This window comes from Limanda limanda, chromosome 1 (genome assembly GCF_963576545.1).
Source record: "Limanda limanda chromosome 1, fLimLim1.1, whole genome shotgun sequence".
Taxonomy (NCBI): domain Eukaryota; kingdom Metazoa; phylum Chordata; class Actinopteri; order Pleuronectiformes; family Pleuronectidae; genus Limanda; species Limanda limanda.
The window spans coordinates 33209327-33234694 of NC_083636.1; the positions used below are offsets into that span (position 1 = coordinate 33209327).

The following is a 25368-nucleotide window of genomic DNA, read 5'->3' on the forward strand; positions in this document are numbered from 1 at the left end:
TACGTTTTTTTAATTACATCCTGAAGACACATTTCTGAAGATAAATGAATGGGAACAGTTCTCAGGATGAATAAAATGAGGTGGGTCTTCTTGATAAAACGATGATTCAATCAAAGGGCATGTGAAAAAAGAAAATACACTAAAACTTAAAAAATATGAACTTTCTTGCAACCCAAGGGGGGAAACCTGTGTGTGTGTGTATGAGTTCATGTGCGTGTGACCAAGCTTTCCCCTTTTTTACATTCATGCCTCAGTGCACCACCATCCTCTCAGACACGACCGCATGAAGCCGGGAGCAAAGAAATAAATCCTGCCGGTCTCCTCCGGAGGATTTCAGTACACGTCTTGTCTGCCTTCCAACAGAGCAGCAGAGATAACATTCACTGCCAACAGGTGCGCATACAACTAAATAACATCTACCAAGTGCACACAGCGGATCAACTGTACTGTGTGTGGTGAGACAATGTTATCTGGGTCAGTATGTTGAGTGACTAAGACAGCACGCCCAACACCGAAGTCACACACATAGAAGTGAAGTGTCATGCTACATTTTGGTCACGTTAGCCCAGTGTTACAAATATTCTCTCTGATTCACTGCTGCAGTCTTCGTTGATTTTTTTCATTCTCTTATAGTGTTAATACACTGTTTCACCTCAATGTCAAGTTTGGTTTCCTATTCTTTAAATGTGCATTTCAGACAAGCAGGATGTGGCATCGCTTCACGCCACAGCAAATATTTGTCTAGTCTCATCCGCTGTCCCTCCATCAGCCCCCTTCTCTCTCAATGAGGATAAATAATGTAAGGACACAGACAGAGAGAGAGAGCAGCTCTTCACCTCTCAGGAACCATATCCTCCAAATCTCCTTCGTTTCGCTTACAGGCTGTTGTTCCTTTCCTGGACGTGTTGGACACGCAGCTGAAAGTGCATTTCTCTCCCACTCAGCAATGGCAAAATATTTGGTTGTGACAGTACGCAAACAGAGATGTTACCATTTAAATTTTTTATGTGCAGCTCTTTCTGCTTTCACCTTTTATAAATTATGGAATACATTTTATCTTCTAGCAAATTAATTATGAAAGCAGACCGCAGAGATAGTAACTTTCAAAGCTGTAATTCATTCTTCAAGTCTCTCTCTCTCCCATCAGTGATTGATACCCTGCACTTGACGCGCGTTTTCCCTTTTTCTATCTTCCTCTCTCTGAAAAACACACACCTGTGGCAGCCTACATCCGATGCACAGGTGGCACAGCCCGTGGATGGTGTGCAGGACACCTCCACCTCCTCCTCCTCTCCCTCCTTCTCCAGGGTTTAAGTCCGCAGCTAGCACGCACACACTGCGACGGTGACTTTCCACCTGGCCGCCCCCTCTGCAGCCCGAGTATCTCCACAGCCTCCTCTGTGCGGGCGAGTGTGTTCTCCTAGGGCTGTGTTCCATCGGCTGGGAGCACTTCAGGGTGTTATGGATCATCTCAGCAGTGACGGCAGCCAAAAGAGCGGCTGGAGTGGCAGTGCAGTCCAGCAATAGATGGTTGCTGATAGCAATATTGTTTCCCACTCTGCTGGAAAACAGGAATCTGTCGAGTATAACAAAAATGGTCCTTGGAGACGTTTTTCAGCCAAACTGGCTGTCGCTCCGCATCAGCTTTCCTCAAATGAGTCTAGATTTATTTTCCTGGTGGCAGCACTCTGCGAACTGAACTCCAGCTGCACTCTTGTCCATTCAAGGTTTGTTTGCAACAACTCCAGTCATTAATGCATATTCCCGTGTGCAGGTTTCTACATCTGTACCCATAATTTTAACCAGAGCTTCACGTCTCCCTCGTGATTTCTTTTGAAAGTGAAGTTCAATGATTCCATCCTTTAGGTTTTCATTCTTCTCCCCTCTTCTTGCATTGGCCCTGTCCTGCAAGACAGCGTCCAGCTTCTTAATCTGCGGCCTGAACGCTTGCAGTAGCGCCTGGGATCAGCTGTGTGAGAGTGTGCGGCGGTGGCGGCGGCGGCGTCATGTAGGCGAGACTGGCGCTGGCTCAGCCTGCTCGGGCCACACTGTAGCTCCTGGCTGGGGCACTCATGGGAACTCTTCAACTGCAGAAGAATAGGAGGAAGTGCCTCCCACCTCCGCCACCCCCCCATCCCCTCTACACACATACACATGCACTTGTGCATACCTCGCTACCGCACAGCCAGGACAACTTTGTGTGCCTGCTCCCGATAAGGCCAGTTTACTTCCTGAGTCCACACTATGAGGTTGTGAGAGGTGCTTTAGCTCTCAGTCTTTGGCAAATATACACTGTAGTGACAAATATAGGTGGCACAAGTGTGACGTGTATGAATTAGAGTGAGCGAGACAGGAGTTTTTATTAGGAATGGTCGAGCAAACAGGAGTGAGAAAACCATTGAAAGTGGATTTTAACTTAATATTTTTTCTGATTTCTCACAGCGATTAGGACAATGTATAATAACTTTATATTACCACATTTACCAGATTATGGTAGCAGTATTGTTGAGAGCACATACGTAAACTCACACACCACAAATCTAAATTACCACCTCATCAGACCTCTTCCCACCTCAGCTCCCACACTCCACAGTCTCCGTCCAGACATTAGGCTTGTTTGTTATGTTTTCGACTTCCATATTTCCTCCGCTTTTCCTTTCCGCTGCTCCCCCTCAGCGCTCTAACCACACGGTACGGAAATTCACAGGTCTGTGAACTCCCGACAGTCCCCCCTCCTCCTCCTCCTCTTCCACTTGTCCAAACATTATTTTTGTTTTCAATATGTGTACGCCTGGGAAAGGGGAGGTAATCTGCTTAAAAATAACAACAACACCTCAGCGGCAGTGCAGGAAAAAGCTTGTTAAATTATGGCTCAAACAGTGGCCAGTCTAACCCCTAGCAACTCCCATTGATGCCCAGCTGGCCTCCTCTCCTTTTTTTTACTGTTTCGGTGCCTGGCTCATGGAATGACACATGGACAGAGAAGTGACAGAGGACGAGAGAGGTGAACGAGGAGCGACGCTGCACTAGGCTCTACAATGCGAATAAAGTGGCAGAAAAGGCCGTTGTCTTAAGATCCCTTCATGCAAGTAGTAATGGCAGCTTTTCCCTGTTTGCCTTTTCAAAAGGGTGAGGGTTACCCGTCAAGCACACAAAAAACACTTTCTCTCCCTTTCACGCTGCGCTGTTCACCTCTAAATAGGCAGAAGGACGGATTAGAGGGGGAGAAGAAAGGGAAAGAAGAAAGCATGTCTTAGGGAGAGGAGTGAAAGAAGAGTTTGTAAAGCTCGTCTAGGAGCCAGACGAGGCCAGTCAGTTGGTTAGTTATGTGGGATCTCGCTGCATCTCCCTGTCGGCCTCCCTCTCTCTTTCTGACCGGAATAAAGAGCTATCAAAGGAGGAGGCGTCTTTCAAGCCAATGAACACACAAGTTGGGTCTAAGGCCAAGTTCAGGGTCACAGCTCAAGTTGGACTTAAAATACAAACGTTGGAAGACAAGGACATAGATTCATAACGAGGGTACAGCAACAGACAAAGGCTAAGCTTCCACAGATTAGTTAAGATTAATTAGAGTATTAGTAAAATCAATTCATCTTTGAAATGCATAATTAGTGAACATCAACACACTTCACAAGTGAATGACAAACTATACACAGAAATAATAAAAGAAAGTATAAAAAGTGAAGAGTGGGTAAATAAATTCATCAAAATAAGGAGTTAAAACCAAAATGTGGATGCAAAATATAAAAGTAAAATAAAAGCAGAATGTGACAGCAGCTCTCTAAAGATCCTGGAGGCACAGCGATGCTAAGAGTCATCATGCTTATAAAGACAAGGAAGATATATTGACAATGTTTGTCATCCTAGTTTAACAAGAATTAGAATTGGAACATACTATGGTTTGTTTTGCAGTTATTTGATTATTATCGATTAACCAGGGGGACATGAATGTCTATATAGATTGTACATAAAGGAGAAGATGACTGCTCAATAAAAGTGAAGCCAAAGCATCTCAATCGCCCCCTGGTGGCTGGCTGCGATAGAAGTTCCAAATTCCTCATTTAAAGTAGTACTTTGTTTGTCCAAGTGTTCATTTTCCAAGTAAGTTTGGTTTTTATTAGTTATTTGATGCTATAGAATCGGGGTAAACGTCATGATTGATGGCTGAGATTGAGGGTGTTTACTGTCGGGACGTCTCTACACTCCACCATCCCGACTGTGCAGATTCTGGCTCTGAATTCCCACAACTTGACAGAGTTCATAACCGGGAAATTTAGGCATTATTTCTGGATAGTGGGACGGAGTTATATACAGCTCACAGTCTATACTTACTTTAAAGGCTGCATCTATTATTGAGTGGTAGATGTACTGCATTCTCGTGTGAAAAGGATGAACATCTGTAAAAAATGTCCTGATGGCAATCCGGCAAAGAATCCGCACCAAAGTGAGCAATGGGCTGACGACCAAAACACCTATAATGCCATCTCTAAAGCCATAGAGCTAAGAAATCTCAACCTGAGTAGGACAAATGTCTTTAGCCTTTTATTCACTCAGTCAGAAACAAACACACTGACAGTACTTTGAATGCACTGTTCGGTTCCAGGGTCTGGACATATGCACTCTTGTATCTGGCTTGAACTCTCCAATGAAAAGAAGATTAGCAGAGGTTATAAGGATCGGCACGCACATGTCCTGCATCTAGACAGAACAGCGTTAGGGACAGCTAGGGCCCTGGGCCTAAAATACTCACAAAAGAGAACATCCCTGCAATAAAACTAACCAGTCTTCATTTAGTCTGAGACACCGGCCAGAAAATCCAACCTCACTGTCCTCTTTTTAGTTTGCCTCTCCCTTCCTTCCCATCTTTCCCGTCAGACACTAGTGTCAGAACCATTTTCTCAGAGATGGTTTAGGAGCTAATGCTAGCTGACAAGCAAAGTGATGCAGGGGGACATGTAACCCAGGGCGCGACTATTGTTAATATTCATGAACTCTGTGCTCCTTGCCAATGACACAAGCAGGTTTTTTTCCTTTGCCTCTGAGCAGATGAACTGCTGTGGTGGCCCATGTCAGATTCATCATCTGTAGTTCAGACAGTGTTGGGAAGGATACTTTCAAAACGTATTCCGTTACAGAATACAGAATACATGCCCAAAAATGTAATCTGTAACGTATTCCATTACATTAACTAATCTGAGTTACGTATTCTGAATACTTGGAATACTTCCGGTTTGTATTGCATTTTTTAAGTGTATGATTGCGGCGTTGTTCTCTCTCTCCGCCGATGCGGCGATCGCTTCGGCGTCGAGTCTATTTTTTGCGCTTGACGCGAGCGTATCGCTCTAGGAAACACACTGAAAAATGATTTTAAACGATATTGATGACATTTTATATGATATAAATGATAAAGTATGCATCCCATAGTTTGTATTCCCCTTCTGAGTTTTAATTTTACTTTTTTGCTTCCTGGGGGCTTTGCCGCCGGTGGATTTACGAGAGAGTGAATAAACTCGAGAAGTACCATCATGTAATCCACTGATTTCAACAATGTAACTGTATTCTGAATACCATCTATTTATTTTGTAACTGTAACGGAATACAGTTACTCATAATTTGTATTCTAAATACGTAACGCCGTTACATGTATTCCGTTACTCCCCAACACTGAGTTCAGACTAGCATTGTCATGATAAGGGGAAACAGTCATTTTGGAGATGTTTCAGCTGATTCTTGTTAAGGACAATATATGTAGATGAATAAGAAAATTTAAATGAATAAATGCAGAAATGAATAGTTTAGTACATAAATAAATGAAGAAATAAATACAGCTTGCGATGAGAAGGGCCATTTCTGTATTCATTCATTTTGTCATTTTTTTTGGTCAAAATATCTGTGATAACCTTTATTATCTAAATTTTGACAAGTACATTGAACCTATACATCTATACATGTGTATAAAAGGGCTTTAGATGTACTATAGTGCTATCCAAAAGGAATAACACTGGAGTTTTCACTGACAAATTCTCCAAATATCACAGAGATTAATAAACAGAGTACAATATTTTCCCATCTCAAAATCTCACCCCCGTGACTGTGGCTAGTGTTTATCCCAAATGCCAACAATCCCCTGCCTCTTATCTTTAAAAGCAAACCATGGTAACGCCAGATCTTTTTAATATATTGAAAAGACATTGAGCTCGCAGTGAGTCACACACAGCAAAATAACAGAGCTCATTCGGTGTGACACTTTTAAAGCATAATTTATCCCAAACTTGGGGTAATTATCGTAGTTCAAAAGAACAATGATTTTAAGTAAAAATGCAGAAGAAAGTTGTAAAAGTGTGGCAGCGAATGGAGGAAAATCTTCTTGAAATAGCCTTGTGGTCTTTCTGAGGGACATTCCTTTGTGAATATGAAGTATTATCTTCACCGACATCTGAAGTGTCCAAAGCCTTAAATGAGCCCAGTGTAAATCACCGAAATTATTCATGTGTAAGGCCATCATCAAACACTGAAATGTTTGAGTAGGTAAAGAGTGGGCAGTTAATGATACCACAGGGCTCTTTGTGCCGCATGGGTGATGGCCATGGGGTGACAGAGAGAGAAAAAAGAGAGGGAAAAGCAGCAGGAGGAGGAGGAGGGGGAGGCCACAATGGTGAAGGAGGACATACGCAGCGGTCTGGAAGGGAGCAAGGACAAGGCAACAGAAAATGAGTACAGAAAAGAGAAGAAAGTCTGAAAGGTTTTCCATTCTCCCTTAATTTAGTCTGTGAATGTGCTTCCCCCCCCCCCCCTCCCTCAACTCTCCCTTGAGACGGTCCCACACAAACCACACAATCATCTGTTACTCTGATTCACCCGGAGATAAAGAGGAAGAGGGAGAACAAGAATTAAAGGGGAGGGAGGAAGTAGGATGGAGAGAGGAAAGGAGCATTCAAAGATACACATGTAGAACTTTTTGCCATGTCGCTGCTGCTCTTCATCTCTTCACCCTCCGTATGACTTCAAAAGCCTCACAGAGGAAACAGTATGTTATAAATCTGTTTTGCAGGAACTAAACATTTAGCTGAAGATAAACCTGAGCCGAGTGCAGCTCATTAAATACACAAATGTGTTGTGTCAGAGGACTAACACAACTTTTACGTGATAAATTACCCCTGACTTGTGTTTCTGTGTCTGTTCGATGTGTGTTACGTGTAAAGAGAGGAAGACTGTGTGAAAGGGGAGAGTAAATCGAGCACCTCTGTGTAATCCTGTCCAGTCAGGCTTATTACTGTCGCTCCGTGAGACCACTGCATCTCCACAGAGTTCACATCCTGGAGTGATTCAACTTTCTCAAGAAACACGGATATGTTGCGATGAGACACGGATCTGCTGAATCCGTTGTCGAAGTCATTATGATCACCTTTCTTTAACAAGTCCTGTTTTCCCACTTGTTGCTTGGTTTGTGGGCTTGTCATCAGGCTTGCACAAAAACTACAAAACAGAGTTCCACAAAAGTTGGTGGAAGGTCTGGACATGAAGGAAGAAATGATACGGACTGCTTTGACATTTTCACCATTATCCCAGGTAATAATCCACGGATGAAGGCATAGAAAGTGAACTGAAATCCATGAGTTTGTGCAATTGTGTGCAGCTAGATAGAATGTAATGGGACAATTGGGTCTAACCACAGTAAAGTGCCCTCTTTTTGTTGAATCCCTCACAGTTCACTGATTTCAAACAAACCAATTCCTTTTTTGAGAGACAATTCTTAATTGAGTAACATTCATGGAACCTCGAGTGTATGAAAAACAAGTCAGTGACCATGTCCACTGTAATGGAACATACAGTGTTACTTAAAATACATTTGAATAATTATAAGCTCCGTTCACACTTGTAATGTGAAGTATTGCTGAATTCAGTTGCCCTGCAAAGTATGTTGATGATTAAACCTTGGAATCTTGTTCAGGCAAAGATTGACTGTGGTGAATTTGTTCCTGTGCTACTCGACCCTGCAGGACATTCATTTCTTTTCACTGCACACAGCAGCACGGCTAGAAAAAACAACGGCAAATTGGACGCCGAAAGACTTATCAACACTTCAAGTACACAGGCTACGTAACTGATGGATTTTGCTGTTGAACGCCTGCTGGGGTCTGAACACATTAATACCTCAGAGAAATGTTTTTCTAATGCGAGTATCTCTCAAAAACTCACCAAGAGTAATGGCTCAAATCCTCTGTATTATTGATAACGCACCAAATCTAAGTTGTCTTCCTTTTTTGCTTGTCCATTTAATCCGATGATTGAGATTACCTGTTCTGCGGAGCAGTTTTTATGATTGAAAGCTGAATGTTCTGGGCTAAACTTCTGAGTGTGAATGTGAATTCTTTCTCGTTTGTGGCGAGCGTATTTGGAGCAGACTGGGGCATTTCTCTTATGGCAGACACAGCTATGTGTGGTTGTGGTTTCCACGGAGTCTTTACTTAGGATCTGTCAGTTTGTTTTATTAGGCTCCTGTTTACACTGAAGCGCTGTCTGTTTTCTGACAAAATGCTGCAGACAAAACTGTACATTTGGCTTCAAAGCTGTCTGATACCCATCTCTTTGAGTCTTTGTATACACTTTTCATGATATATGTAACCTGCTTCATACCCTGGGTTTACGGACATGTGATGGATCAAATAGAAAAAAAATATCCATAACAGGGAGATAATATATGCCTCATGAGTGCCAGCTGAATTCCCCCGCCCCGATTTTCAATAATGACAGCCCCTATCTAAACATAGCCTCCTGTCACACATACATCTGAACCTGTAAAAGTGATTTTGCTGAAGCATTAACTGTGTTGGCATCGTGTGGGAACAGAAGCCAGAGTCAATTTTCCATGACAGTTACTTGGAAAATGTGCCAACTCGGGATCCACTAAGAAATATGAGTTATAAATCTTCATCCACAGCTGTGGTGTCAACAAAAACATGAAAAAAGATGCAGCATTTATAAGCAACGAGATAAGATTATCTTTGATGTGACTCAAGAGGAATGGTTGAAAGACGCCGCCATTAACTATTTATTAATGTATTTGTTCCTTTTTGCGTACTTACTTTTAGTACCATCTCTCTCCCACATCTGTTTTTGTCCCTAATTTCTTGTTGCTAATGGTTTATCTGGGTAAAGTGTCTTTGAGTGCCTTTAAAGGTCCCATGTTTCACACATTTGCAGGGTTTTATTTGAAGGTTTGATATCCGGAAGATATATTTGTGGTTTTAAGTAAAAAAAAACTCCCACTCTCCTCTCTCATGTTTCTCTCTAGAGCTCAAACAAGAACATTGTGTGTTGAGGCCAGCCAGGGGAGCGTGCATGGTCACAGAGTCCAAGATCCTCGGGGACATCAGGGAGGTGAGTGATCGGGCAGCTGGTAGAGCAAGATGGGAACACGGTGAGTCGATTACCAGGAGAAGGGAGTTGTCTACCTTGCCGTCATGTCAAGACCACATGTAAATTTGAATGGGATTTATTGGAAGTGCAGACGAGAGACTATAGCGGCAAACATCAAGGCAAAGTTATGTCAGTGGATACCATCACTTAACTGAGAGAGGTTTGCAGTCCTGACACAGCCAAAAACATGGCTGGTTTTAAAGTATCTCATAAAAACAACGTGATTGATACAACAGGGAACCTAAAACATTTAAGTAATACAACAACTGGGAGAAGAATTGTGTCAAAGCTTAAAGGTCATTAAACTAACTAACAATAACAATATTCCTTAAAAGAGATTGGTTCAAAACTTTGAAACTGTCACATAATGTATGTATTGACCCTAGACAGACAAGGAAATCTGATAATATGGAGACATTTAGAAGTTCTGTGTGCCATCATTCTTTTTATTATTGTTATTATATAACGCAAGAATCCTGTTTTTCAGTATCACATTAATAACAGCTGTGGTAGAGCCACTTATTTTACATGTTTAAGTAAAGTCAGAAAGAAGGGATGATATCTTGTTTGTGTAAAAGTTTTGTTATTCCAGTTTAAGTAAAAAAAATAAATATAACTTGCCTCTTGTCCGGCAAAACATTCAAATTTAAGGCTCCTATTATTTTGTTACAGAGAAGGCAAAAGGCTTTTGATGTCTATTAGAGGGGAAGGCCGCTCCTTGAGCTGCAGTGCATTGTCTTTGACTAAAAGCCGAGATGTAAATTATCCTGCTTTATTACTGTAGCTTAAAAGCCAAGAGACAGACAGTGTGAAATTCGCCGGAGAGGGAAAACACCTGCATCTAAAAGAAATGGTTGCATCTAGCTCGCTAGCCAGCTAGCTATATAGCCTGCTTGCTAGCTTATCCAACAAGTGCATGTACTGTAGGTTGCAGCCGTTTTCTTTAATGTTTTTATCTAGACAGTTCCCAATAGAATTGGCAGTATTAGCGTGAACTCTTAAGTATTCTGCTTAAATAATCATTACTTCCTCATACAGCTGTAAAATGTGTGAAAGTATCATCAGTCATCCTCCTGTGTCTCTTTTAACAGTTTAAGTGGTCTTCCACATTCATTGTTAATTAATGCACGGACGCTGTACAGTCAGCAATGTGGAAACTGAGAAAATGGACTTTAAAGCTACGTCCAACTTGAAATATTACAACAAAACTAAAACCGCAAGATGTAAAGGATTAAAGGGAGAAGAAGAAGGAGAGAACAGGAAGGATTCCTGATTTCCACAAATAGATAAGGAAAACTGGCTTCACAGCCGACTGCACATTTAACTTTTCCCCTTTCTCATGACAAACCATTATTCTGCTCCACATGTGACTCTCATGCAAGTGAGCCTTTTGACATATATTGTCTTTCAAGAAATGACATCTTGCTCCATTCACTGCTCCGAGCACAGACACATGACTCAATTAGTTGCTATAGTTGCTGAAAATGTGTAACATGGAATTCGTGCAGTAAATGTTTCACTGAAGGCATGTTTATGCATGATGAGTTGGTTGGACATGGAGCAATGTCACGGCAAAACTACTTCGTATTATCGTATATGGGCCTATTTACTCATTATGCACACGATCAAACGTAATGAATTATAACACATAGAAGCGCAAGTGGAAAGATATGCTCACCAAAACACCGTACAGCAATAGTATTATTAGATTAATGTCCATATACACAATTAATCTTCCCCAATATTTCAATTACTCAAGTTGACATGCACCCCACACACACACACACACACACACACACACACACACACACACACACACACACACACACACACACACACACACACACACACACACACACACACACACACACACACACACACACACACACACACACACACACACACACACACACACACACACACACACACACACACACAGACAGACAGACAGACAGACAGAGCAGAAAAGGCAAACTTCTACATGATTAAACTTTGCACGGACACACAGAAAGTTAAAAATATTCGATTGTACTTACTGTTAAGCATTGCATATTCTCAGGCCGATTGGTCTCGGGGGCAGCACCATGGTTTGACAGCACAGCGTCTGAAATGTAGACAAAGGAATCACGGGCTGAGACAGTGCCTTTGGAGCACATTTCTCCCTGGGCCAACGCAAAACGGCTTTCTTGATGCACAAAACGAAAATCCCCAAATTGTTCTGGGAGTCCATAAAAAGTGATTCAGAAAGATAACAACAAGCAATTATGGCAACAGCTGAGCGGAGCAGCCTTCCCTGGGCTGGTGTTCAAACTTAAGGGAGCACATAAAAAGGCAAAAAAACAGGCCAGCAGAGTCAAGGAAAACCCGTAAGATGCGAGGATCCAACAAACTGCCCAAGAGAGGAGTGGAAGTGAGAACAAGTGAGACGGAGGGAGGGAGGGAGGGCTGAAGAAGAGAAAAGGAACTCCTCTCTCACTCTATTATCTGTCCGTCACAGGGCTCCTGGGAAGTTGCTATGGTTACAGGGACTCACGCCTCAGTGTCCTTTTAACTATTGCTCATAAAGGCAGCATTCAGCTTAGGGCTACAATGTAGATCTCCCCGTCTCCGTCTTACTGCATTCCCTTCTGTTTTTAAACTGGTTGACAGCTCTGCCTTTATACAGTATGTCTTATTTTTTACTTTCTACATTTCCTCTGTCTGCACAACTTCCCACAGAACAACCCAAAGAATTCCCTGTCCAAACACAAGCACCATCCTCCTGCTGTTATTATCCTTCCACTTTCTCTATCCCCCATCTCTAACCCATACCTCCATGACCAAAGCATGGAAATGATTTGACCCCAGACTGTGAAACGTTATTTTCCAAACTCTGCCAACCGAGTCTGAACAGCCCCAACACAAGTGAAAGGGTGTAAGTGGATCAGTGACCTTCTATGAGCCTTGCAAAAAATTGGAATAACAAAAAATTATATACACAAAAATACCTTGAAATGTTTGCTCAAGTAGCTTTAGAGTTAGGTTGGATGTTAAAAACACATTATAGAACTGAATGATAGTTTAATATATACAGTTTAAAATGAAAGTGTTGCAACACTATTGTTTTAGTGCTGACTGAAGCTAACTGAAGGTTCCAGATGTCTTAGAAATAAAGTTATTCTTGTAACGACATGTCACAATAAAAGTACACAGGACTACACAAAGCTTGGCAGCAGAACATGCATTTTGTCCCAGCAAGACAAACAACAGCATTGGTAACTTTGCCAATGGCCAAAAACAACCAGCAGCTGTAGTAATTCTGATCTTCATGGGGAAAAAGTTGACAGTGACAATTCATTTGAATCCTGAACTTAACCAAATGGTTATTATTTATAATCTTGATTTGAGACCGTGAACCTCAACAAATAACTGTCAAGAAAAAAAGTTCACCTACACATCAAATTAAAAGAAACTTAAACAAGTTTTAGATCATAGATGAACTGTACCAATTTAATAATTATAAATGTCTAATATTATTTGATTTCCTATGAATAGAAATGTTACGTTAACACAGGATGTCTCCTACGTCACTCAACGATAGCACAACATCATGAGCGAGCACGCGGCATATAGTGCTGCACACACCAAGTTAGAGATCTCTTATGTTATTATGAGAGTACTGATATAATATGAAACTGTGTCAGTTCACTTCAGTCTAGAAAGTTAATGGGAAACATTGTAAGAGCTTAAACTTTTAGCATTCAAAATCATATTCTAATGTGAATATTTTGCATCATTCAGTACAGTCCAGGCAAAACAAGCAAAGAGAAACAAAAGAGTTTAAAATGTATACGTAGTCCTCAAGTAGATATTATCTTAACTTCCCTAGATTTTGGAGACAGTTTCTACTTTCCACTGTGGCCCTAAAGTTTAACCCCAGAGTTTAATCCCAGAGGAAAAGGTCCAATCCCATAGTTTCGGTTTCCATGGTAACCCTGGGGCTTTAAGAAAAAAGATTCTGTCACTCCAGAATCTGAAGCCTCCAGGGGTCCAGCTAAAGAGAGGGGCTAACCTGGCTGGCTTCAAGCCCAGGAGAGCAGCCTTTTGTCTGGCTAAGACATCGGTAACATGGGGCATATGAGGGGAGCAGCTGGCAACGAGTAACATCCAGGATGACTGACATAAAAATGGGGGGAAAGAAAGAGGAACAATAGCAGAGGGACATACCGGACAGTGGGAAAAGTATACACAAGAAAAACCCGGAATTGGTAAAAAAAAAAATGCAATGTAGTCAGAAAAAGGGAATAAGAAAGAGAGGAACTTAAAGAAAGGCAGACAGTGGAATCAGGTGGGGGAGGGGGGGCAGATAATTAAGATGTGCAAAAGGCAAGAGGAAAGAAAATACATGTAATGGTGCTTGTCTCAATCAACCAGTCTCAGATCTGCCACAACACAAATAGTCCTTGACTCTGCCCAAATCAAACATTGCTCCACTCACTGCCCCTTTTCACCTCCTGTCACCAACAAACAAATAAACACTTGATGGAGTGAGTGGCCAAACCAAGGAGGGAGAAGACTTCCTCCTGTTCAATTTACTGAGTCTCTTCAGATCACCTCAAGTACCAGGAGAGGATTGTTTAAACTGCTAACGCCAAGAAATAACAGTCTATAGAGAAAGTGATTGTAATGAACTGGCAATAAATATCAAAATGTGCTGTAGAAGTGATGGGGCCAACAACGAACATCTTTCTCATGATACAAATTAACAGAAATAGCCACAGTTAAGTTCACATCTTATAGCAGCAAAAAAATATATAAAAAATATATAAAATTTGATTTTGATTATCAATTTAAGTTTTCAGTATCTTTTAGTTTGATTAATGTAATTTCATGATTCCTTGGTACTGCAGGGAGCTTATGAAGGTTCCTTTGACTGTATTTAAAGAGTTTTGCTCTACCGATATATCGATGAACACCTTCACACTCGAGTCGCGGCTCCTTTTGCAAACTCTCCAGCCTTGCAGCTCTTTTTGTTTGGTGAACACAACAGTAAATCTGAAGCTCATCAGCACTCTGAAAGAGTGGATTCAGTCTTTTTTCCTGAGGGCGCTTTTGTTGGTCAATGGACAAATTGATCCTTTAGATGAGGGGAACGATGTGGAGTGTGTGCTGCAGCCTAAAACCTCTGGATTCAGTTCAGTTCTTTTATATGTTCTGTCTGATGAGGTCGGTCATTATTGTGCACAGTGTTACAGCTAGAATTTTGGCCCCAACTGTGATTGAGTGACTGAAACACTGCCTGCTGTTGTAAACACATCCTGTACTGCAATCCTATACATTTGAAATCTTAGTTTCACATTGACTTTCTGACCAACACGCACACAATGAAGAGTGATTTTCCTCCTCCATCATATTTCAGTTTATCAGACATAATATATGTCACATCTAATACCGGATAATCCACTAAACCCCGCCGGCCAACGGTTGCGATAAAACTGTCAGTGAGCCACTTGTCCACATTTGTTGACATGTTTATTAAAACTTAAGCTGCCAATTTTCCATATCTGGGACAAAGGTCATGCTTTAAACAGCTGAGCTGACTGAGAGGCACTGGGGATGCTGATCTGTACACTATATGATTACAGAGCAAGTAGCAAGAGTGTCACCCACTGACTGAAGGGTCACATGCATACAAGCGTTTACCTCCACCAGGGCTAATGCTCTATTTCGCCATGGCAAAGCAAATTGACGGGATCTGCTACATTATTTAACAGGCTCTTCCTTGGGTCATGCCCCACTCCTCCACAATCTTTTATAGAAATCAGTTGAGCAGTTTTTGTGTAATCATGCTAATTAACAAACAAACAAACAGACAAACAAAAGCAGATGAAAACTGTAGATTCAGATCTGCGCCAAAATTCAAGTGGGGTTTTCCTTTGGGTCATGCCCCACCACTCCAAAATAATTTCATGGAAATCAGTTAGTTATGTAACAAATAGAAAAACTAAAGCAGAGGAAAACACAACTTCCCTGGAGGCGGTAACTAACAGATGGTTTTCATTGGACAGTGGAGGAAAAATGATTGGATTCCATGAAACCAACTATGCTGGATTGTTTGTGATCCCATGGAAGCACAATGGTTCCACAACAAACTGGCAGAAGTGTAGATGTGTAAGTATTTTGCTCATGTTTAGAGGAAGTGATCGAAACAATGTTCTAAAAGGCTACAGTTATTCCAGAGAGGTTTGCAGGAGGTGGACAAAAATAATAGGAAAATGCTTTGAACAACAACACATATCTTAGATGACCTAACAGTGCTTGGACATTATCAAAAATAATGAAAAAGAAGCATTTAAGATGGTACTACAGTTATTTTATATATTATAGGGGGTTCCTATATTAATTTTTTCCACCCCTTTAACGTCATGCAAAGAAGATAGCAAAAGTATAACATACATAAATACTGTAATACAAACATCAAAATGGATGCACAGATAATTTACAATACATCTTCACCACACGCAGTTTGATCCCTGAGAGGATTGAATTTTGAGATGCTTGAGTTATCTGCACCTAAAGCTGAGAGCATTTCAAACATGACACAATAGTAAATATTGAGCATGAGAGATGTTTGTGTCTGACCTTTGCAGCCATTAAAAAACTGAGTCATTTACAGCTTGATTACACATAGAACAAGACAATTACTGTTAAGTAACGGACAGATAAATGTTGAATACTGTTTAGTGACACATTTCAGTTCCTGTTTCTGTCTATAGCAAATAGCCAGAATGGATTATGTCTGCAGTGTCAATGTTTTGTAGATTGTCCCTGACACCAACAAGATCATAAATATTCCTGCACATGCAGTAATGTGCAGGAATAAGTGTCTTAAGTAAACAGTGTTTTACACACACAGCATGTTTATAGTGACACTGACAATTAGAGGCATGAAATAAGCTCCTGTTGGATCATCGTTGCAAAAGCAAAACCTGAAATATTTTTTTAAGAAAACTTCCATTTTAACTATTTAAAAGTGCCTTCAAGACAAGAAATATGAAAGAAAATTGATTTATATTATATTCCTACATGCATGCTCTGTGAGAATTATGTGTCATTCGCACAGACTTGTCAGTATGTACTGCGACACGTGCTATAAATATCTGCAGAGCAGGATGGGAATATGCTTGTTATCAACATGAGTGCACCCCATATTGGCAGTAAAACTCCGACCAGTCCTGCCCACTTACCAACGCCCACTTTCGGAAGGCGGTACATGTCGAGGTTCATTGGCTGTGACCCTAACACATGGAAGTGTCCACCCACTGAACAATGTGCTATATGAAAGCTTGCAGTCTTGAGAGATTCATACTTAAGAGGTTCAGAGGTCGAGAGGTAGAGGTGCCAACATCATCTGTGGTTGTCTGAGACGGACTAGTGTTTTTGCCTCCCCCCCCCCCCCCATATCAACCTTAAACTTTCCAGAGGACAAAGTGTTCCTGCAGTCAATCCTCACACTTTATTTACCATTTCCTGTCTCTGCTAAGAAGAAATTGAATGCGAACCTCAAATTTTCTGTGCAGCTCACGTTATATTTACCATACATTTCATTACAAAAGGATCTGTTAGAAAAATGTCAGACTCACCTCAAGTTTTAAGTTTTTAATTTCCCCAGCAAAGCTCCTTGTTTTAGCTCTGCTGTCGCTCATCTAGTTTAATTCTTCATTAAGAGAAATCTTGTGCAGAGGATGAAAGCTACTTAAATACTCATTAAAACGTCTTATGACACCAATGGTCCGACCAACACTTATCTTTCCTGAAGAGACACCCTCTGAGGAGCATGTGGGCGTGAGTGTGCTTGACTGACACGTCTCGGTCCATCCTATTAGTTTTGTGAAAACCTGTTAGGTTGAGAGACATCACACCGTGTCAGTGACAGAATCGGTCTGTCTAAGTTCAATGGAGGGTGAATTCCATAATGTGGGTGAAGTTTATTTTGAAATTTATTTCAACTAACCTTGTTCAAGTGGATTACATCGTTCAAGCAATAGACAATTTGGAGAACAAATGTGTTTTTCCTTTCTTTTTTCTAATTTCAGTTTTTCACAAAACCAAAAACCATGATTGACTTTGTTTATATTAAACAATAATAGCTGACAATGTCAGAAGAGCAGAAAGTGCAACAGAGCAGCGGAGTGTAAACTACTGGGTCAAATGCTTCACTTCAGATCAAGTGGACACGACACCAGGGTCAATAATACCCCCTCAGCGAAAGCATCAGATGTATGTCATGTCAGACGTACTGTACGCCCATCAACACATTGTCTCCCATAATCACACACGACCAGTGTTAACCAGAACAACTTGACAATATAGAAAACACCCCCTCCTCCGTGTCAACGGCCGAGCCTCACACACACGCACGCACACAAAGTTGATGGCATTGCGTAAAATTTAATCTGCTGATTTAAAGGCACAGCTTGCCATCTGGAAAGGCCTGACAGTGTTTATTTGTGTGTGTGTGTGTGTGTGTGTGTGTGTGTGTGTGTACAGTGGGTCTGGCTCCCCATTCATCCATTATGAATAGTGAAACAAGTGTGTGTATGAAGCAGATGACATACTTTTTAAGAACGAGCTCATTGGCTGTTCAGCTACTTTTCGCTTTCACGCATATGGAGAGCACCTGACCCACATTGGAAGCTTGTTGGAGGGAAATGTATTAGAACATGGTTAGAAACACACACACGTACATGTCACCGTGGGTCAGTGGTCTTCACGTGCAAACCACGAAAAAAAGGTAGCGCGAGGAGAGCTTATCCAATGCTCTGTATTTTTCTTTCATTAGTAATAAACTGAAAAAAACAAATCTACATATGCCTGTGAACAAATACGCACAGATGGGTGGACTAACTTAATCTCCGAAAAGTACCGCGCCATCCTAATGACCATCTAGACCAATGAAATTTGTTTTGCTGTATTTGGGCAGCGAGAGCGCTTCTGTTTTCTCCATTGTTCTGTACTTAATTTACTACAATGAACTGTTTATCCGAGCAGATTTTTTTCTATTACAGCATTTGACGAAATTGGAAAAAAAGAAAAAACACTACACAGTCACAGAAAGTAGTTTTATATAGTATAAAATATTATTAGTATTGTCCTCTCCCTCGAAATTTAACAAGCACCACCTTCGAATGTAGTCAGAACCAATAAAGAGCTGTATTTCTACAGCATAAGGTCTTCATCACGACATCAGGCAAAATTGTGTCCTGCAAATCTGCACTCATTTTCCTGTCACCCCTTTTAACAGAAATGTTGTTTGGCTGCCACTCATGCACCGCCTTTCTGTTCCTGCCTTTCAACGCATGTTTAGCAAAGTTAAGACGCCAGCCTTTTTATTGCCCTACAGTGTAATTAGCTGTCAGCGCTCCTCAGATTTTTGTTGTAGAGGCGGGAGCAAAGTCAGTCGGTCTGAGTCACAATGGCACTAGAGAGTAAAAAGAAGAACGACTTCCAGCAATCTCTAGAAAAAGTATATTTTCCTTTAAAATTGTTCTGTCATTCTGCTATGTCAAAGTCGAAAATAGAATAATTGCATTAGTCCATATATCAGTACATTTTTACTTCCAAAGCTTCACAGTAGCTCACAGGTTGATGTTTTTTAATTTTAACAATACAGTAGAGGAATGAGCTGTATCAGACTTGACAACACAAGTAAAACTTGTTAGTGTAGCAGAAGAGATTTCTGCATAATGAGTGCTGCATGACTACCATGTTTCCTTCCCTTCCAGTAGGTCAGGACGATGCTGCATCATGTGTAGATGTGCCGCCGACTTCCTCGTCCGACATAATTATGCCTCCAGGGATTTCGGCTTGGCACTGCCCTGACTTTGAACTGGCACAGCTCTCTCTCAGAGATTAGTGAGACACACTGAATGAAATAGTGCACCTCTGGTCAGAGTCTGTGCACATTAACATGGATCCATTCAGGATCAAGCCTTTTATATTTTCCATCGGATGATATTTGCACATTGTAGGATTGTGACAGTGCGGCTGTCATGTCCAAACAGCTGTGAGTCAGAACTGTATTAAATGGAAATCCTCTCTTAAATGCAACACAGGCAAAACACATGCTTTGTATTTATTCCCCTACTGCTAAATGATTATATAAACACGTGGTAGGAACTGTAGCAGTTTGATAATGCTTCAACGGAAACTGGAAATTGAACATGGAGTACTTTATTTTTAACTCTGACTCAATTTGGACTTAATTCATTCATGAGATGATGACTCTAAGTTATGCTAGAAGTTGTAGCTGGAGTTCATTTCATTTTAATCAATAACAAATCTGAGGCAAACCAAAAACAAAATGATTCATGTCACTCCAACAGTATTTATAATTTTTTTTGTTTTACACTAAACCCAACCATATCCCTCAGTGTTTGTGTGCATAAAATCAAGGTAATACCTTCTCAGCATGAAGTTGACAGTGAATATTTTGAAGAAAATTAAATCTTTAAACAATTTGCATCTACAAAATACATTGGTTTCTATTTTGGTGTTAATTTCAATACATTTATCTATCCGTCTCACCCGTATGTGACTTCAGGGTAAGTCTTCAGATTACAAAAATATTGCTACACAAAATATTGCCAACCCAAACAGCCCATACCATAATTCCGCAGGGCGCTGCACAGAAAGGAACAAACAAATAAACCAACAGAATTACCAACGCACACATCCAACCACAGCTCCTCCTGAGCATGACCACAAATATAACAAACACTGCTCACAGGCAGCTGGAAGGTTAGATAAATTAAGGTACTATTTATAAAACTATGTTCAACTTACTCAAACAAGAGTTATTAGGAGATGGAATATGCATGAAAGAGCAGATAACTTGATGCTTTCACAGTTACCTGAGTTCACAACCCAAAATACAAAAGGCCACGACTTCACAACCTGTAAACCGTGAAGTTCAATGAAATCATTCCAACTGGTGTTCCAGCTCTGCTGCAGAAGCAAAGCGATGACAGATAGATTTCTTTATCCATTTCTCCCCATTTCTTAGTGGGGGATAAAAAAAGCATTATTTTCTTTTCGGTACGAATATTTTTGGAAATTCACTATTGAGATGTTTAGTCATTTATGGAGAAACCATAACACATGGCTAACATATTGATAAAGAGATTTATGGTTCTCAGCTTCATTACACTCAAACTGAGGGATGTTAAAGATCGCTGCTATGGCTTGGAACAGAGGTGTGAAATTGGCCTTGAATCCAAAGCATTACAAGAACCTGATGAGCCTGCCAAGCTCCCAGGATAACCCTAAATTGAACTGTTTGTTTAGCAAATGTGTTGTTGCATCCTGCCACAATACCTGGATATATAATAGTTGGACTGAGGACAAACAGACAAGGGAGAGAGATGTCAGAGTGACTAATAAACTGTGATGTCTGAGCAAACCCAAAGTGGAACATGAATGAAACTACAGGTGAGGGAGGGGAAGCGCATGAAATGGAAGAGATGGAGAAAAAGCTCAGGGATATTCACAATGGAAGGCAAAGAGAGAAACATAAATAAAATTGACTATCAAATAAAGAGAGAGAGATAAAGAGGGGATGGACACACACACAGTGATACTCTAATGAATGAGATTTTGTTAATTTCCGTGTTAGCGCCTGTCATGGTGCAGCGGTCCCTGGCCTACATTCTGTCAGCCGGCTACACGCAAGTGCATGCATGAGTATGCACCCCCCTCTCTCACACACACAAACCCACACACATGGATCAGAGGAGACAGTAGTGGGGCAGTATTGCCACGAGGATAGATTTAAATATTCGGCATCCATTAATACTGCTAAGCACGCAGGGTTTCATTCTTTTATCGTCTTTACATCCTCTGAAATTAACTTAGAAAGTTGCTTTCCCGCACCTTCTGAATATCATTGCTAATATTATAGCTAAAACGCCCTGCGGCTTCTCATCCCACAAGCTAAAATAATTATTTTCCTGTGTTACCCCTGAGTATAAGGATGCCCTCACGCAGGCCTTGTAATGGTTTCCTGCTGGCTGAGTCTTGCTCAATCTGATACCCTTGTCCCAGTTCCATCCACAGACGCATAAAACTAATTTTAAAGTTGCATGAGGTAGATTAGCCTAGTTCAGCCATGCAGTGTAAATTGGGATGGGTAACGTAGTGACTGATGATAAACGCTATTCTTGTAATCAAGAACGACACAAATAAGGAAAAAGGAAAGGCAACGGTACTAAGAGTGAAAAAGTGCATGAGGGAATATATGTGTAGGTCCTGATGTGCAATGTTTGTGTTCCGTGCACAATAGGTGGGGTCATACTGTAAGCAATCCACCGACTGGGTAAGCTAAGCTCCTTAAGTGGTGTTCCATAGAAAGCAATTGTGACCAATTTAGCTCAGCGAGAGAAAATTAGATGAGAATTGACAGATTAGCGGCGCATGCAGAGAGTAACAAAGGGCGGTTTGAAAGTAATGTCAGCAACAATATAAACACACAAAAGAGAAATGCACCGATGAAGGAAACAAGCAATGAGAGGAGTTAAGAAAAATAAGTGGAAGAAGAGAGTGCATCAGAAAAAAAAATCTAATAAAAGAGCTAAAGCACACCAAAAATAAGAGCTAAAGCACACCAAAATAAAAGAGCTAAAGCACACCAAAATAAAAGAGCTAAAGCACACCAAAAATAAAAAACGGTCCATGCTGCTAATTTGCAATGTGTAACTTCCAAAATATCCATGTGTGCATTTGATATAGAGTCAGGAATAATAACACAAACATAGTACTCACCTAGTCTAGGCTGCCCTTAACGCTGGCACTGAGTAGCATAACTCCAACACACACATACACAACCACACACGCACACACCACCCCCAATGTGAAACTACGAGTGAGTGCAAACATAAGTAGAAGGAGAATAAGCCCTCCGAGTGCGGAGAGGAGAAAAATAGATTTCCAAACAAATGTGTCTGAATGAGAGTATGGGTGTGTGTGTGGGTGTGTGAGATGGGTGGGTGTGCGATACCGTTTGTCTAGCAGCGAACGGTATAGGAGAGCTCCGACTCTCTCTCTCTCCCTCTCTCGCTCTGGCAACTGTGACGCTTCACTTTCATCCAGCCTCCTCCCTCCCTCCTGCTCTCAGTCTTTCCCTCATTCGCTCTCCCAATCCTTCTTTCTTTTCCTCTCTTAATCCCTCACTTCCCCCGGTCGCCCCCACCTCCCGACCCAAAGGCTGATAAAGACTTAAGAGCAGAGAGCCTGACACCCCCGGGCGCACACAGACATGTGAGAAAATGTATACAGCTTGTAGTAACAGTACCCAAGTTGAGTTGTCATTGTATTCAAGCTTCATTTGACCCTCAAACAGTCGTTGTAGCTTTTATCTTTATTTCCTTTTCTGACATATTTTTCTACACTAGCTTTTATCGTCATCCTGTTTTCCAGAGCTCCAACAGCGCTTGGTACAATTTGAAAAGTTTGTGGAATCAATATCAAATGTTGCCAGAATGCCAAAACAGTATATTTTTCGCATACCTTTGTTAAACACTCTTTGTATTACACCCAAAAATTGAATAAAATATGGATATTAGAAATAAAATTCCAACTTTCAGTGCTTCACACAATCTGATGCTAGTTAATCAAATTTCAGTCAGTTCATCAAAAGAACCAATGTTTGATGCTCAGTCCTAAACATCAGTGTTCCGGCCTCATTGATGGAATTATTAATAATTATCAAGTTAACTTACCGGTGGTGTGGCAGCTGTGTTGTATGGGCACTTTAAGATGCTTCTTCCTCCCCAGCTCTTCCCCCAGCAGGTAGTACCATCCTTGAACTTCCTACAGCACACACACACACAAAGACCGTCTATATATGTATATGTAAGTGTGCACGTGTACTTGTGAGTGTGCATGTGTGTGTAACTATTCACGAGTGCCGAGTTGAAGCTTGGGGATTCAACCTAATGAGTGCTTCATTTAAAATGAATCTTCTATGCGAGTGCATAAACTTGTACAGAAACACACACATACGCACATGCACACAAAATGCTTGCTCCTCCAGGGCTGTTAGCACTGAACACAGACACACACACACACCACATTCAATGCTTTGGCTTATTCCAGCAGCTGATGCCCCCGCTTCTGCACTTCTGCCTTGTGGGCCAGATGGTGTGTGTCTCTGCATGTGTGTGTGTCAGACTACAGTACGTGTGTTACATAAAGCCGTGACAGAGGGAGTCTGATGTGTAATCCTGATGATGTGGACACAGTCTTGCAAACAAGAACATGAAATCACCATCATAAGCTCTGCCATCATTTTACTCTGTGCTACACATATACCACAGCACACACATGCACGCACGGGCACACACACGGCCAGCCTCCTCTTTTACACTGAATAACGTGATGCCATGGACAGTAACAATAATCTCCATTTTAAAAGCATCTTATCTGAGTGGACAGATAACTGCAGGCAGTGGGACAAGGGGGGAGGACGGGCAGGGGACTTGTATAGAAGAAGGGGGAAGGGAAGGGGAGGGCATATGTCCTGAAAGTCAGGGAGGGATTTACACCATCGTTCAATATTACCCTGCACATGTGACAAAGGGGGGAAAGAATGGGGCCAACAGAGCTGTTAGTCGGGCAGGAGACAGACGAGAGAAGGGAGAGAGCAGTGGATGAGGAAGAGGTAAAAATCGCAAAGTGACACACGGGTGCAAACAAACAACAAGATGTGACAGACGAGGGAGCGAGGTAGAAAAAAAGTTGAGTCTCCCAAAGCTCCCCTGAAGATCAAGAGCCAGGAATGTATGGGTTTGTAAGGGATGAATAAAAAAGACCAACAGAGGAGAAGAATGGATGTAGAAACGTAACTCCCTGTGATTCAAAGCTAAATCTCCCTCATTAGCGTATCAAGTTAATTAAATATGAATTGGTATAAATGTTCGACAAAGGAAGCAATAAGCCTGACCAAAATATCATTTAATTCCCTTGTTTGTTTGCCTCGCTTGATGTGGATGTTAAAAAGAACTGAGTTAAAGAGAAAACAAGGGGATTTGTAAATCTGCAGCTGGCTTCATGTTTTTCCAGCTTTACTTTCTCAACGGCAAATTAGGTTTTTATGTTGACTTCTCAAACTGAGAAACAAAACAACCACAATCATTAACCGAAAGCAGACACCATTTTCTGTGTCACTCAAACTGTTATGAAATGTGGCTCTGTGCTTCCTTTGAAGCCGGAGAGACAAAGAAATCTACATGAAAAGCTGCTTTCAGACATGCACTGAAGTTGGGACATATTCCAGACAGAGAGGGGTTTCCGTGTGAGAATGCAATTGTCCGAGTCAGTTGCTCCAGACATTTAACCAACTTTTCCTGCCAGCCCCCTAAAGTAAAGAGAAATGTCCGGAAAGTCTCTAAGCTCTCTAAAGTGAGAAAAGAGCCAAAAAAATGACAGCGAGCGAGGGTGTATATGGCGTTACGAAGAATACAAATATCTCAGGATGGAAAAAAAGAAGCCGTAAATGTAGAAGACGCAGACGAAGATGTCAACTTTGAAAGACAAGTTTCAAAAGCTTTTGGCTACATTGACGCCAGTGTCAATGTGCTGTTAAAATAAATACTGTGATTTCAGCAGTGCAACATATACCGGTCATGTCCTTCCTCCTGCAGGCTCCACCCCTCACATGAAGGTTCCATTAATGTTCCTGTTGTGAACGCATCTGACCCAGACAACCTCCTGCTGAATTCTTCATACGTGAAAGACAAACTTATTATCGCTGACGTTCAAGTCTCTCATTCAAACAGCTGATCCTGCAAGTACACAAACTGAAAGGACCCACAAATAAAAAGGGTAAAAGTTTGATGCTCCATTTTCTGTGAGGATTTCATATTAGTGCCATAACCACATCAGATGGGTTCTCTGCTTAAAGCCAGGGTTGGT

At 41.3% G+C, this 25368-nt stretch overlaps 1 protein-coding gene across 2 annotated transcripts in view; it reads right to left on the bottom strand.

Annotated features, from left to right (window-relative positions):
• The window catches only part of rgs3a (regulator of G protein signaling 3a), a 142656-nt gene that overhangs the window by 95213 nt on the left and 22075 nt on the right, over window positions 1-25368 (bottom strand). Inside the window, exons 4-7 of one of the 2 annotated variants that reach the window (XM_061071903.1) lie at window positions 23206-23265; window positions 19196-19226; window positions 12536-12544; window positions 11457-11524 (exon numbers count right to left, since the gene is read on the bottom strand). In XM_061071903.1, coding sequence (XP_060927886.1) covers window positions 11457-11524; window positions 12536-12544; window positions 19196-19226; window positions 23206-23265 — 168 coding nt within the window. Of the gene's footprint in view, window positions 1-11456; window positions 11525-12535; window positions 12545-19195; window positions 19227-23174; window positions 23266-25368 lie in introns of both variants that reach the window. The other variant, XM_061071894.1, reaches the window with a different exon arrangement.